Source organism: Ostrea edulis, chromosome 9 (assembly GCF_947568905.1).
Source record: "Ostrea edulis chromosome 9, xbOstEdul1.1, whole genome shotgun sequence".
In the NCBI taxonomy this organism is placed as follows: domain Eukaryota; kingdom Metazoa; phylum Mollusca; class Bivalvia; order Ostreida; family Ostreidae; genus Ostrea; species Ostrea edulis.
This window is the reverse complement of record NC_079172.1, coordinates 42,071,004-42,086,925: the sequence shown is the minus strand read 5'-3', so window position 1 is coordinate 42,086,925 and position 15,922 is coordinate 42,071,004. Positions and strand designations below refer to the sequence as shown.

Below are 15,922 nucleotides of genomic sequence, written 5' to 3'. Positions count from 1 at the left end.
CTTAAATTTCTTGTCATTGATTTCAAAGGAATCCCTTTTAACATACCTATTTCACATCTGTACTTATTTACCCTCTGTATCCTTGACGACACATAGGGCTGCATAGCAATCTTTGTCACTGACAATTTCACCCCCTTTCCAATTTTTCCATTGAAGATATTTCACCTTTGATAACCAAGTTTGAATATCAGCTAGTAAGAAATATAATTCCCAAAACGTAAATTGTAGTTAATTTGCAAACTTGTCTCCTCACAATTCCTTACAAGAGGGGATATTATAAATGGACCATTCTTGTGTGTGTGTGTGTGTAACACTTACCTTGTAGAAACACTACAGTCCACATTTTTAGCTAGATTGATTTGATACTTCACATACAGAACTCTATCGATTTGGGAGCTAAAGGTCAAGGTCACTATAGGATTCGATCGGTGGTGGCCAGATAGCTCAATTGGTAGAGCACCTGACTAGAGATTCGGGGGGCCCGGGTTTGAATCCCGGTCTGGTCCATTGCAATCTCCCCGTTACAGTGAAATTTATGGCCATGGGTTAGACCCCAAGGGTAAAATTCAGTTAAACACAATACTGTTCACAAACCTGCACAAGGAGCTTACATCTTTATGACAGCTCCTTTAACAATGATTGTGACATGATAATGCAGTATCTCATACAACCACATATTATCTCATACATTTTAGTGTATATCAACTATCAAATAAACTATAGCATTATCCAACACCCGCTGAGTAAACAATAGAATTATCAAACACAAACTGAGTAAACTATAGCATTATCCAACACAAACTGAGTAAACTATACCATTATCCAACGAAAACTGAGTAAACTATAGCATTATCCAACATACGCCAAGTAAACTATAGTGTTATCCAACACCCACCGAGTAAACTATAGCATTATCAAACACTGAGTAAACTATAGCATTATCCAACACCCACCAAGTAAACTATAGCGTTATCAAACACCCACCAAGTAAACTATAGCATTATCAAACACACCGAGTAAACTATAGCATTATCAAACACTGAGTAAACTATAGCATTATCAAACACCCACTGAGTAAACTATAGCATTATCAAACACCCACCGAGTAAACTACAGCATTATCAAACACACACCGAGTAAACTACAGCATTATCAAACACACACCGAGTAAACTAAAGCATTATCAAACACCCACTGAGTAAACTATAGCATTATCAAACACTCACTGAATAAACTATAGCATTATCAAACACTGAGTAAACTACAGCATTATCAAACACACACCGAGTAAACTAAAGCATTATCAAACACCCACTGAGTAAACTATAGCATCAAACACTCACTGAATAAACTATAGCATTATCAAACACCCACCGAGTAAACTACAGCATTATCAAACACACACCGAGTAAACTACAGCATTATCAAACACCCACCGAGTAAACTACAGCATTATCAAACACACACCGAGTAAACTATAGCATTATCAAACACTGAGTAAACTATAGCATTATCAAACACACACCGAGTAAACTACAGCATTATCAAACACACACCGAGTAAACTACAGCATTATCAAACACACACCGAGTAAACTACAGCATTATCAAACACACACCGAGTAAACTATAGCATTATCAAACACCCACTGAGTAAACTATAGCATTATCAAACACTCACTGAATAAACTATAGCATTATCAAACACTCACTGAATAAACTATAGCATTATCAAACACCCACCGAGTAAACTACAGCATTATCAAACACACACCGAGTAAACTACAGCATTATCAAACACCCACCGAGTAAACTACAGCATTATCAAACACACACCGAGTAAACTATAGCATTATCAAACACTGAGTAAACTATAGCATTATCAAATACCCACCGAGTAAACTACAGCATTATCAAACACACACCGAGTAAACTATAGCATTATCAAACACACACCGAGTAAACTAAAGCATTATCAAACACCCACTGAGTAAACTATAGCATTATCAAACACTCACTGAATAAACTATAGCATTATCAAACACCCACCGAGTAAACTACAGCATTATCAAACACACACCGAGTAAACTACAGCATTATCAAACACCCACCGAGTAAACTACAGCATTATCAAACACACACCGAGTAAACTATAGCATTATCAAACACTGAGTAAACTATAGCATTATCAAACACACACCGAGTAAACTACAGCATTATCAAACACCCACCGAGTAAACTACAGCATTATCAAACACACACCGAGTAAACTACAGCATTATCAAACACACACCGAGTAAACTATAGCATTATCAAACACCCACTGAGTAAACTATAGCATTATCAAACACTCACTGAATAAACTATAGCATTATCAAACACACACCGAGTAAACTAAAGCATTATCAAACACCCACTGAGTAAACTATAGCATTATCAAACACTCACTGAATAAACTATAGCATTATCAAACACTCACTGAATAAACTATAGCATTATCAAACACCCACCGAGTAAACTACAGCATTATCAAACACACACCGAGTAAACTACAGCATTATCAAACACCCACCGAGTAAACTACAGCATTATCAAACACACACCGAGTAAACTATAGCATTATCAAACACTGAGTAAACTATAGCATTATCAAACACACACCGAGTAAACTACAGCATTATCAAACACACACCGAGTAAACTACAGCATTATCAAACACACACCGAGTAAACTATAGCATTATCAAACACTGAGTAAACTATAGCATTATCAAATACCCACCGAGTAAACTACAGCATTATCAAACACACACCGAGTAAACTATAGCATTATCAAACACACACCGAGTAAACTATAGCATTATCAAACACACACCGAGTAAACTACAGCATTATCAAACACACACCGAGTAAACTATAGCATTATCAAACACTGAGTAAACTAGCATTATCAAATACCCACCGAGTAAACTACAGCATTATCAAACACACACCGAGTAAACTATAGCATTATCAAACACCCACCGAGTAAACTACAGCATTATCAAACACACACCGAGTAAACTATAGCATTATCAAACACCCACCGAGTAAACTACAGCATTATCAAACACACACCGAGTAAACTACAGCATTATCAAACACACACCGAGTAAACTAGCATTATCAAATACCCACCGAGTAAACTACAGCATTATCAAACACACACCGAGTAAACTATAGCATTATCAAACACCCACCGAGTAAACTACAGCATTATCAAACACACACCTAGTAAACTATAGCATTATCAAACACCCACCGAGTAAACTACAGCATTATCAAACACACACCGAGTAAACTACAGCATTATCAAACACCCACCGAGTAAACTGCAGCATTATCAAACACACACCGAGTAAACTATAGCATTATCAAACACCCACTGAGTAAACTATAGCATTATCAAACACCCACTGAGTAAACTATAGCATTATCAAACACCCACCGAGTAAACTACAGCATTATCAAACACACCGAGTAAACTATAGCATTATCAAACACACACCAAGCAAACTATAGCATTATCAAACACCCACCGAGTAAACTAAATCATTATCAAACACCCACTGAGTAAACTATAGCATTATCAAACACCCACTGAGTAAACTATAGCATTATCAAACACCCACCGAGTAAACTACAGCATTATCAAACACACCGAGTAAACTATAGCATTATCAAACACTGAGTAAACTATAGCATTATCAAACACACCGAGTAAACTATAGCATTATCAAACACCCACCGAGTAAACTATAGCATTATCAAACACACACCGAGTAAACTATAGCATTATCAAACACCCACCGAGTAAACTACAGCATTATCAAACACCCACCGAGTAAACTATAGCATTATCAAATACCCACTGAGTAAACTACAGCATTATCAAACACACACCGAGTAAACTATAGCATTATCAAACACCCACCGAGTAAACTACAGCATTATCAAACACACACCGAGTAAACTAAAGTATTATCAAACACACCAAGTAAACTACAGCATTATCAAACACACACCGAGTAAACTACAGCATTATCAAACACACACCGAGTAAACTACAGCATTATCAAACACACACCGAGTAAACTACAGCATTATCAAACACCCACCGAGTAAACTACAGCATTATCAAACACACACCGAGTAAACTAGCATTATCAAATACCCACCGAGTAAACTACAGCATTATCAAACACACACCGAGTAAACTAGCATTATCAAATACCCACCGAGTAAACTACAGCATTATCAAACACCCACTGAGTAAACTAAAGTATTATCAAACACCCACCAAGTAAACTATAGCATTATCAAACACACCGAGTAAACTATAGCATTATCAAACACCCATTGAGTAAACTAGAGTGTTATCCAACACACACTAAGTAAACTATAGCATTATCCAACACCCACCATATAAACTATATCGTTATCCAACACAAACTAAGTAAACTATACTGTTATCCAACACAAACTGAGTGAACTATAGCATTATCCAACACCTATTATTAAAACTATAGTATTATTCAACCCATTGAGTAACTATAGCATTATCCAACACATGCTGAGTAAACTATAACGTCATTCAACACCCATGAAGTAAACTATAGTGTTATTCAACCCCATTGAGTGACCTAGAGCATTATCCAACACCTGTTGGATAAAGGTACCTCCTGTTGTCAAATTAAAACACAACGTAACTGTGAATTTAAGATGAATCTTTTCATAACGTCCATGTCAATGACTTTGAACTTCTAAAAACATTTTGCCCTGAAACCACTGGACACTAAAGATTTGTATGCAGAGTATTATTCAGGAAAGTTTCAATCAATCCATGAAACTCCTATCTCCCAACAACCTGAATGAGTTGACAACACTATGCTACTCCCCCCCCCCCCCCCCCCCCCCCCCCCCCCATAAAATACACGTAATTTGTGTTAACGGCTTTAGTTTTAACTGCACATACAAAACATCAATGTCTGTAGGTTTTCTTCTTTTAATAAAAATAACCTCCAACATCACCTAAGTAAACAACAAGACATTATCATGAATCATTCTCCTCGTCCCCACGTAACTGTTTTTCATACTGCTTTAGATTGACACCAAGAGTTTGTGCATGAGAGTACAATAAAGATGATGTTTTTCCACCAGCCACAAGACTCAATATACCGGCTGTTTCACTGTGACTAATTTCTTTGTCTGGGAGTTTTGTATATTGTGTTATGCCCTCTCTTGATAATAATATCCCATCAATATAGCCACCTGCAATTGAAAAAAAAATACATTTTTTAAATATCCAGTTTCTAACATGAGTATTTTTTGGCAATTTTATTCAGAAATGAACAAGAGATGATACCCCAATTAATATTTTTCTAAATGATGAGCGAGTATCCTGTTACCCATGCCTCACAAATGCACAGTCCATTCAATTTTATTGAGAAACAATGTAATGTTTCAAGCTATGATTTACACACTTCCCTTCAAATTGGCTGTCACATGGAATTCTGAAATGATCGGTCAAATACACGACTGTTTATTAAAGAAAAGAATTCTGTTTTTGAAAACACATGAGGGTATGAACTGTGATGTTTCACACCTGCATACTTCATGATGCACGTTAGTGCCTCACCAAAAGCATGCTGGTGTGAGGAGTTGCAGTTTCATACCCTCATGTACTTTCCAAAAAAAATTTATTTTTTATATTTACATTCTACTTTCATTTCTGTTCGAATTCCCAGCTGTCAAGATAGACATACTATATTCAGAGTTTTATCAAGCTTTTAAATATTACTACCCATTTCAAATCTAAGAAAATTTTTTAAAAATGTTCCCAGGACGAATGTCGGGAGCAATCCTTCTCACATCACAATGTATAAACTGACGGGTTACTGATATCTATATTACTGGATTACAATGATAATAGAAAATGACAGTAAAATATGTAAAACGAGATTTTTCTTATAATTTTTTCTATACAGTGTTTTGTAAGGAAATTTTCCAATTTAGGAGTTTTCTACCATTGAAGGGAAATGTTTTTCCTGTATCAAAAAGAGGAAATACTCATTTTTATCTTAAAAGGGGAAAGAAAGTACCCTTTACCAGTAGTTAAAGGAACCTTTATAAATCCTTGATATTTACCAAGATTCATGCACACATTGCTCTCATCTGTACAGTGCATTCATCATAAGGACATGGCTGTCATTCAAATTTGTAAAGATTATCAAACTTTAAGGCAAAAATGTTGAAAATGTAAATATTACCTAATAAGATGAACTCTGGCATTTTTCTGAGGACTGCTGGCAACTTTCTGAAGTCTGCTTCCTCAGGATTCCGACTCGTGATCAGAACGTTGTGAGATGCAAGGTAAGGAGCCAGTGCTTCAAACTTAGTGCCGGGTATATTCTTCCTGTGAAAAACACAATGTGAATAATACATGTAGTACGCAGTACAAATTTAGTGGAGAGCTACAGGAATTGATGAAAGCACTATTTTAGTCTTATATTTAGCAATAATACAATCAGGTTTTTTTTTTTCACACAATAATATTGAATCCATGAAAACACAGTGTCTGTCCTAGCCATATATTTTGAAAGCTGTGAGTGAGGAGACCAGTATTCAAACTGAGTTCCATGCTGAGAGTTGTGGTTTTCAAACTGAGCTCTCCTTGATGAGAGATGTGGTTTCCAAGCTGAGCTCTCCTTGATCAAAGCTGTGGTTTCCTAACTGAACTGAGGTTTCCAAGTTGACCTCTCCTTGATGAGAGCTGTGGTTTCCAAGCTGAGCTCTACTTGATGAGAGCTGTGGTTTCCAAGCTGAGCTCTACTTGATGAGAGCTGTGGTTTCCAAGCTGTGCTCTCCTTGATGAAAGCTGTGGTTTCCAGATTGAGCTGTGGCTTCCAAGCTGAGCTCTCCTTGACGAGTTGTACTATCCGAGGTCTCCATTTTGAGAGCTGTGGCTTCCTAACTGAGCTCTCTGTGTTGGGAATTGAAGGTGAATATGAGACTGCAGTCTCCAAACTGAGCTTTCCAGATAAGATGGTGCAGTTAATAAAGGCTTGGGTATGATATTACAACACTGATTGGTTACCTTGTACTGACTTCACAAGTTAAGTAGTGTAAGGTAACGAATCAATAACCCACAACTTGTGAAGATGCCAAAGACCAGACTCCATACATAAACGAATGATATACTCACATGATACTACAGTGATGAGCTGTAAGTCAAAGTACATAAATTACCTCAACAGATTGTTGGTCATTCCAAAATGCAGACGAAAACCTTTCTCTTTCATCGTAAGCTTATATTCATATATCGTCTTTGCTGTAACAGGGTTTCTGTGACAGATGAAGAAATTCTCATCCCTTGCTAAAAAGTCTTGGCAGAGTTTGTTCCGAAACTCAAAATATGGATTAGACTGCAAGACAGTAAAATATTTAGCAATTAACAATAATGCATAACTATAATACATGTGCCATGCATATTCATTATTCTATTTTGGGAGGGAGCATCTGAGAGAGAGAGAGAGAATTGGAATCAGAGAGACAGAGAGAGAGAGAGAATTGGAATCAGAGAGACAGAGAGAGAGAGAATTGGAATCAGAGAGACAGAGAGAATTGGAATCAGAGAGACAGAGAGAGAGAGAGAGAATTGGAATCAGAGAGACAGAGAGAATTGGAATCAGAGAGACAGAGAGAGAGAGAGAGAATTGGAATCAGAGAGAGAAGGGGATTAAATTTCCACAGAGAATAGACTGAACTCTTACCACTTCCTCGTCATACATTCCGTTTATTTTTTTATACTTGGAACAGGACACATCCTTTGGTGGTTTGGGTGGAACAATCAAGATGTCCTCTGTTACGAGTTCAAATATACGTTTTGATGAAAGTTTTGTCTTCCTTCTTTTGAAGTTGCCTTTCTGAATGTCACGGGTGCTTACCAAGAGCCAGTTCTTGAAATGAAGCCAACCTGCATTTTTTTTAAAAAACAAAAACATGTAATATTTAATTAATTAATTCAATTGATATAATATTGATAATCACACATCTTTCGGATATGACATTAAAATCGGAGGTCCCGTATCACGGCAGGAATTAGCATGCTAAAGAACCCTCACTGCCATGGCCCAGAGAGCTAAGCATTGGGTCTAGATTTGAGGAACTGGTGACGTCTCAATATGACAGTGAAAAATTCTCGACCGGACGTAAAACAACCAACTAACCCACTTTTAATAAAAAATGTTTTGTTGATTTTATAGAACAGAGATCAAAGCCTACATGATTGTATGTTTATATGAATCGTAAGTAAATATGTTTTGTTGCAAGGTCATCATGATCATAGTAATATATGAGGTCCGGTTACTCTTAAATGTACCAATCCGAATTTCCTTCATTGTTTATACTTACTAAAAGTATCTGTGGGAGACAAATATATTTTTTTTAAACCGAACAAGTGCTTTCTCTAGGAGGGCAATAATATATTTCAAAAGTGTATGTCCGTGGATAAATCAATGTCAAAGTATAATGGCTTAAAACATCCACTGTATGGTACTATTTTCCTACAACAGGGTAGGCCTAGTGTCCTCTGCATCTAATCAGAATATCTTAATCTTATTTTCAATTCCATTTGGTACTGCTCAATTAAATCCTGTAAAGATTTTTTTATTTTACCGTAGATATTTAATTCAAACACGTTTATATAGCAGTAAGCTCTCAATTTTCGTACCTGGTGGCGAAATCCGCTTCACCAATGCAGCCATCTTTAAAACGGTTGCAAGCGTTTTCGCCTCTTTGCACATTCGCCCACGGAAGATTCGGTCCCATTAATATTCCAACTTTTGTTTTCTCTGCGAGTAGACTGTATAGGCGATCTATGGTATACATGGGGTACAGAAACACAATGGAGATATCTCATGTTGTGGCATTTGGCTAGATGTCAAGTTCCATGCAATCTAATTAAAATTAGATCCTTTGATCCGCTCATCTACTATCGCTACACAAGCTTGTGTAGCGATAGTAGATGAGCGGATCAAAGGATCTAATTTTAATTAGATTGAGTTCCATGAGGCCTTAATTTGGAAATTAATTAATTCTATTCTATATTGACCACATTTTATCGATTGATAATACTAATTTTTATTTATCATGTCGATTTAGTATATCTCTGTGAACTCGAGATAACTCATTTAAATACATGTAGATATTTAAAATGACAAACTAAAACATAACTAAAATATGACAAACGGGATGACTTCGGTTTTCCCTTAAATGTGTAGCAATATTCCATTATCGCCTGCATATGGTGTTTATGTCTCTCAACTGATTCGATACGCGAGAGCATGATTTTCATATGATCAATTTCTAAATCGAGACGGGCTACTGACAAGTAACTTGATGTTACAGGGGTACGTTTCAACAATCTCGGCCGTTTAAAGTCAGGATTTTTCTGTAATCGTTAATGATCTAATTTCAAATACAGGCTATCACTAAGTTGAATATTATTTTTCGTGTTTCATATGTTAGATTGTTCTTTACATACTGATTTTGACTACGTATTACGTACAACATTCACCTGATCAAGGTATAAAGGGCTCACGGCAGGTATGACCGGTCGACAGGGGATGCATATTCCTACTAGGCAAATATTTCCCTGCATTTCGCCGGCTACTTGTGTAGACTGAGTCTCTGTCCATGGTTCTCTGTTCCTAGGCGGACCTCATGGGCCGAGTCTCTGTCCCCAGGCGGACCTCATGGGCCGAGTCTCCGACTGTAACGAGGCGGACCTCATTGGCCGTGTCTCTGTCCCCATGCGCACCTCATGGGCGATTTCCCAGCCGGTGATGGACTTTGGATCTTATAGAATGTTACGAGATGATAATCTCGTTATTTCGAAAAATATTATTGCAAGAAACGATCCCTTGATTAAAAGAAATAGTAAGATATCGTGATAACGGGGAAGATTTCAGTACTGGCTATGACTTAATTTTCCCGTAACAACGAGTTCATTTTCTAATAAATGTGATAATTATATTCTTTTTCCGTTTTTTAAAATGCATTTCACCATAAGATGTATTTTCAATTTTTACATGCAACGTGCCAACAGATCCCTGATCCCTGTGCAGGTAAAAAGGATAAATCCAGTCTGTCATGCAGTTTAATGCAGTGCGGCTGTCCGTATGCCCAGGATGTTATTCAATATCCTAAACATCATTGTAGCTTTCGCTTACACGTGTCCTCCGCTTCTCAAGGCTCCTCCACTGGAGATGGTTCAGCGTTACATGATGCTTGTTCTCTCCGGACACTCCTCAACCAATGAACGTTGAAAATACACTGCTTGTCCTCTAAATTTCAAATCATTAACTTCATGTCGAATATCACTTTTATCCGGGTTAGAATAAGACCTCAGTACCTCTTGCTTGTCGTGAGAGGCAACTAAATGGGGCGGTCCTTTGGATGAGACCACAAAAACCGAGGTCCCGTGTCACAGCAGGTGTGGCAGGATAAAGAACCTTCCCTGTTCAAAGGCCATAAGCGCCGAGCATAGGCCTAAATTTTGCAGCCCTTCCCCGGCAATGGTGACGTCTCCATATGAGTGAAAATCTCGAGTAGGACGTTAATAAACAATGTACAATCAATCTGTGGTTTGACAAGTCCTGGAGAATGATGACAAGTTAGGTCTCACAGGGACGACGTATCCTAAAACAAGGCTGGACATCTGTGAGGATGCGGTGAATGTATAGGGGATGCACGATGTTGCTGCAAACAATATTGTATACCGCGGGGGTAAGAGAAGCCGGTCTGTAATTTTCCGGACAATTCTCTGCTCCCTTTTCATAAAAACTTCTCAAGAACCACTGGACCAGAAAAGCTGAAATTTACAAGGAAGTCTCCTGACATATTGCAGATTCAAGTTTGTTTAAATCATGACCCCCAGAGGTAGGGTGGGGCTACAATAGGGGATCAAATTGTAAATGGAGATATATAGGGAAAATCTTTAGAAATCTTCTAGAATCACTGGGCCAGAAAAGTTCAAATTTACATGAACGCTTCCCAGGCATGATGCAGATTCAAGTTTGTTAAAATTATTGCCACAGGGGTAGGATGGGGCCACAATAGGGGGTCAAAGTTTTACATGCGAATATATAAGGGAAATCTTTTCAAGAACCACTGGGTCAGAAAAATTGAATTTACAATAAGCTTCTTGGCGCAGTGCAGATTCAAGTTTGTTAAAACCATTGCCCCCGGGGGTAGGTTGGGGCCACGATAGTGAATCAAAGATTTACATGCGAATATATAGTAGGGAAAATCTTTTCAAGAACCACTGGGCCGGAAAAGTTCAAATTCACATAAAAAAAAAACAACTTCCTGACACAGGGTAGATCCATGTTTGTGCAATTCGTGGTCCCCGGGGGTAGGCTGGGGCTACAATAGGGAATCAAAGTTTTACATATGCTGGTATATAAAAAAAAATATTTAAAAATATCTCTTGAGCTATTTAAGCTGGTGCTTTCATATTTTGTGTATACATTCTTTACGGTAAGACTTTCATGAGATGCAAATGTGCGTCATCTTGTGATCTTGACCTGGGAAAATTGACCTATACAATGTGTATATCTAAGATAGATCTTTCATATCTTCAATATAAATTTCTTATGGCAATTAAGAGCCTTCATTTCATGTCCCTTGATCTTGAACTTTGACTTACTTTTAAGAAATTATATCCTATTAAGTGTATCCGGAACTATTTACAGTAGGGCTTTCATATTTTGTATATGTCTGTAGGTTCTCTATGACAAGACCTTATGACGCAATGGTGTTTGATCATGCATTTGACCAACTATAATAAAAAACAAAACTGACCAATTCAATATTTCTTGAACTATTTAAGGCAGAACTTTGATGTTTTGTTTATAAATCCTTTATGACAAGACCTTATTATGCTTCGGGTTTGACCCTCTGACATTGACCTGGAAGTTTGCCTTACTTTTGATAAAATTCTTACCCAGTACCTATTCAATATTTCCTGCACTATTCAAGAAAGAGCGTTTGCCTTAGATTTAGCCACAATCTTCCTCTTGCGATGTTTGTACAATATATTTCTTACAAAGTCTTTCATATCATACCATGATCTATGACAATGTGTTTATCCAGACCAGCAAGATTACGTTAGTCACATTGGTGTTGAGGCAACTTTTTTTATTTTGTGAATTCATTTCAGTTATGATGTGATCCTTTAGGCTAGATTGTGGCCTCAATGTAGTGTTAAAATATGTTTCATGGGAATAACTTAAAAATCACAACAGCTGAACAAAGGGCCATGGGGATTCGGGTAAGCGATGTGGCCCATGGGCCTCTTGTTTATTAACATCTGTGCTAGATAGATCGTGTAATTTTACTTTTAAAAGTCTTTTCTTGGTTTATGGACTCAAGGCTTAGTTGCAACAAATTCTAGTCTACACTCGCATTAATTACATGGAATCTTGCATATTAGTTTGTCAAATAGTAGCCTAGTGGTTCTTCAGAAGATTTTCCATATGTGCTATTAATATTTTTTTTTTTTTTAAAAAAATGCTCCCAATCAAAACCCCACCAGCCCTGTTAATCATGGATTGAATAACATTCAACAACAAAATTACTCATGAACATATTCTAAACTAAAAACCGTAAGCCCTTTACTTTTGACCCTGCTCTCAGGACTCATGCTTTGTCAGTGTCATTCTCTTTATTTTAGAACACAAAAACATCTAGGGTTTGTAGTGGCCAGCCGAGTTCGATCACGAATGACCCAATAGCTCAATTGGTAGAGCACCTGACTAGAGATTCAGGGGTCCCGGGTTCGGAACCCGGTCTGGTCCGTTGCTTTATTCCCCCCTTCCTGTTAAACTTGGTGCCGTCACCAGGATCTAATTAACAAGAATAGAGAAAATGCAATGGACCAGACCGGGATTCAAATTCAGGCTTCCTGAATTCGTTAGTCAGGTGCTCTACCAACTGAGCTATTTGGCCACCAGTGATCAAACCTGGCTGACCGATACACGTTTGACCCTACTTAGTCATATCATTAATCAAGATCTACACGACCCTGAAAGACAACTGATAACAAGTTTTGGTAATTCTTGGACCCTGAGTGTCTATACAGCAAAGATGGATGGATAAAAATTGTTCCATTTCCTAAAAATGTCAGCATTGTTTTGAGATTGGAAGCTAAGCAGCATTAAAGTCAAGCAGAGTGACGGACATTCTACAGTCATGAATTGATGACAAGATAATATGATACATGTACCGATACGTCACATAGGGTTGGAAAATAGGCTGCAATATGTAAAAGAACCTTAATTCCTGCAACACAAATCACACTATTTCTCAATTATCTCCCCTTGTTAAAAGACATGGTTCTTTCAAATTTGAACAGATATGAATACCCTTTATCAAAAGATGCCTTGTGTAAAGTTTAGTTTAAACCGACCCAGTGGTTCTTAAAGGGGCATAGACACAATTTGAGCTGAAATTTTTCAAATCTTATTTTTCCATATTTTTATTGTCTACAATGTATTTCTAATGGCAAACCAAAATTTGAATATCAGTTTTTGAGTTACAAGTGAGATTTAGAGCTCACAATTCTTTGTTATATGTAAACGAGGCTCATGCCACATTTTTGTTAACATATACAGTAAAACTCGAATATAGCGAACACGAATATAGCGAAATTACGGCTATAGCGAAGTGAGATCGATTTCCCAGGCAAATTCTCCATATATTCTATATAAAAATCTGCGTTTATAACGAACACGGATATAGCGAATTTACGGATATAACGAAGTAAATTCATATTCCCCATGAATTAGAAATTAATGTAAAAATCACCTTTTATAACGACTTTTTTTTTCATTTTAAACTCGTGATTTTTAACAATTGCTTATTACGAAATTTCTGTTTGTATTTTTCCAAAAGAATTTGTTAACGCAAAACAATACTTACACATACATTTAGCAAATATATTGTCGGTATTGTTTGCTATTCTCCTTAGTAAATTTGAAGTTTGATTGCATTTATCTTATCATACACTCGTTTATTTGTGTAAAGCAACAAGTACAGTGGAGCCTCGGTAATCCGGACGCCATTAATCCGGACGCTTCACCTTCCGGACGATTTTTCTAGGGAACGGAATTTTTATACGTTATTTTGCATCATTAATCCGGAAATTCGCGTTCCGGATGGTCACTTTTTACTACAAAACGTTATAATGCATTGAAAATTGTACCGTTAATCCGGACGGTAATTTTGTTTAGGGAAGGTCTGTGTCGGCCTATTTTAGTAAGACGTAAAGTATAAAGAAAACAAGCCAAACTGTCTAATTGAAGCGATTACCTGTACCCTGTCAACACCTCCCTCCAATTAGGTGGTGTGTGATGATAAGTCTGTTAGATAGCACGTGCCGATCGAGACATTGTATTGCCAATTTTTGCACATAATATCTTTATTGCGTGTAGGGGTGACTTTTGTAAATAAATCTGTAGCATATTGTTTTATAGTCTTGATCAATACCCTAATAGTATTAATAAATTAAACATCATGCCGTAATGATAATTTTTTAACTGCAACACATATCAGTTGTACTGACTCGTAAATTGATATCGGCTTATTCACATCCAAAGAGTGTAGATTATACTTCTAGATTCTGGATTTTATACTGTTGATTGGCATGAAATATGTGTATGTTCATGCACATGTATATGTAGTATAATTTTTTAACGTTTAGAATGTCACGCATGTAGTATGTACCCGTGTACGATTGATTCTTGTTACGATGTTGTAGAGCTTTATTGCTTTCGAATTTTTAAACTCTGGGTAGAAGTGAGAAAATTACCATTTTAAGGGAAATGACAATTAAATTCTGTATGTACCTGTAATGTTAGTTTCACCCGAGTTTTGTTCCGTTATTATCGCATCATGAAAATATTAGGTGCGCGTGGCTAGATCAAAGCAGTAGTAGGTCTTGATATTACGAGCTTAAATGATTTTGTTCTCCCGATATTGTCTTGTATAATTATAGAATAAGAAATATAAACTCGGGCAGATTGAATTTTGGTTAAAGAATGTTGTCAACTGACATGATAATCACGAAATTCTTATACCAACTTTGGACGATGAAGATTGTTAAGAATTAAAGTGTGATGAAATGTTTGAAGTGTAAATGATTATGTTAGTTACTAATGATATATTTACTTATAGTTACATAAAGTGCTTCATTATTTGTTTTAGTGCAGACGGTACACAGTTTTGTATATTTATTTGTAGGGATCATATGTACAATGTAAGCACAGACAAATACACTGAACACGTACATTAAATTTTAGTGCTTTGAAATACATGTAAATGTTAACATTATCATAATTTATTTACTAATGCAAATGGTTAAATCCAATGATAGAATGTGTTTAATTCACTATGCATCAATAAAGTAGGCACATATTGGTTACTTATGTAATGCTAGAAAATAAGCGATTCAATTATCCGGACGCTTCATTTATCCGGACGATTTTGCTGGGAACCAAAGTGTCCGGATTAACGAGGCTCCACTGTAAATGACAACTGCGATAGACTGTTTTATGTATTGCACATAATTTTGTTGATATTTTTCTTTCGGCATGTTCTTGCGTGACTTAATAACCCCTCAAGATAAATTATCATATATAAATCAGTGTGTACATATCTTGTATAAAAATAGTTCTTCTCGAAAATACATAGGCTTAATTTCTCTTAGAGACAATACAAACTCAATTATACCGATTGCTGCTTTCTTATGCAACTGATATACATGTAGAACAAATCAGTTTTATAACGAATTCGTTATATCTTAATTATGAATTCGCTATAAAC

The 15,922-nt window shown here is 36.6% G+C and overlaps 1 protein-coding gene across 1 annotated transcript; it reads right to left on the bottom strand.

Annotated features, from left to right (window-relative positions):
* Positions 1 to 5,022: 5,022 nt before the first annotated feature.
* LOC130050155 (39S ribosomal protein L10, mitochondrial-like) lies at positions 5,023 to 8,905 on the bottom strand. Its single transcript, XM_056149270.1, has 5 exons — positions 8,769 to 8,905; positions 7,810 to 8,012; positions 7,286 to 7,461; positions 6,307 to 6,452; positions 5,023 to 5,308 (listed from the first exon to the last, which is right to left on the bottom strand). The coding sequence occupies exons 1-5, from the start codon at positions 8,839 to 8,841 to the stop codon at positions 5,091 to 5,093; spliced, it is 816 nt and encodes a 271-aa protein (XP_056005245.1). The 5' UTR covers positions 8,842 to 8,905; the 3' UTR covers positions 5,023 to 5,090.
* Positions 8,906 to 15,922: the final 7,017 nt, after the last annotated feature.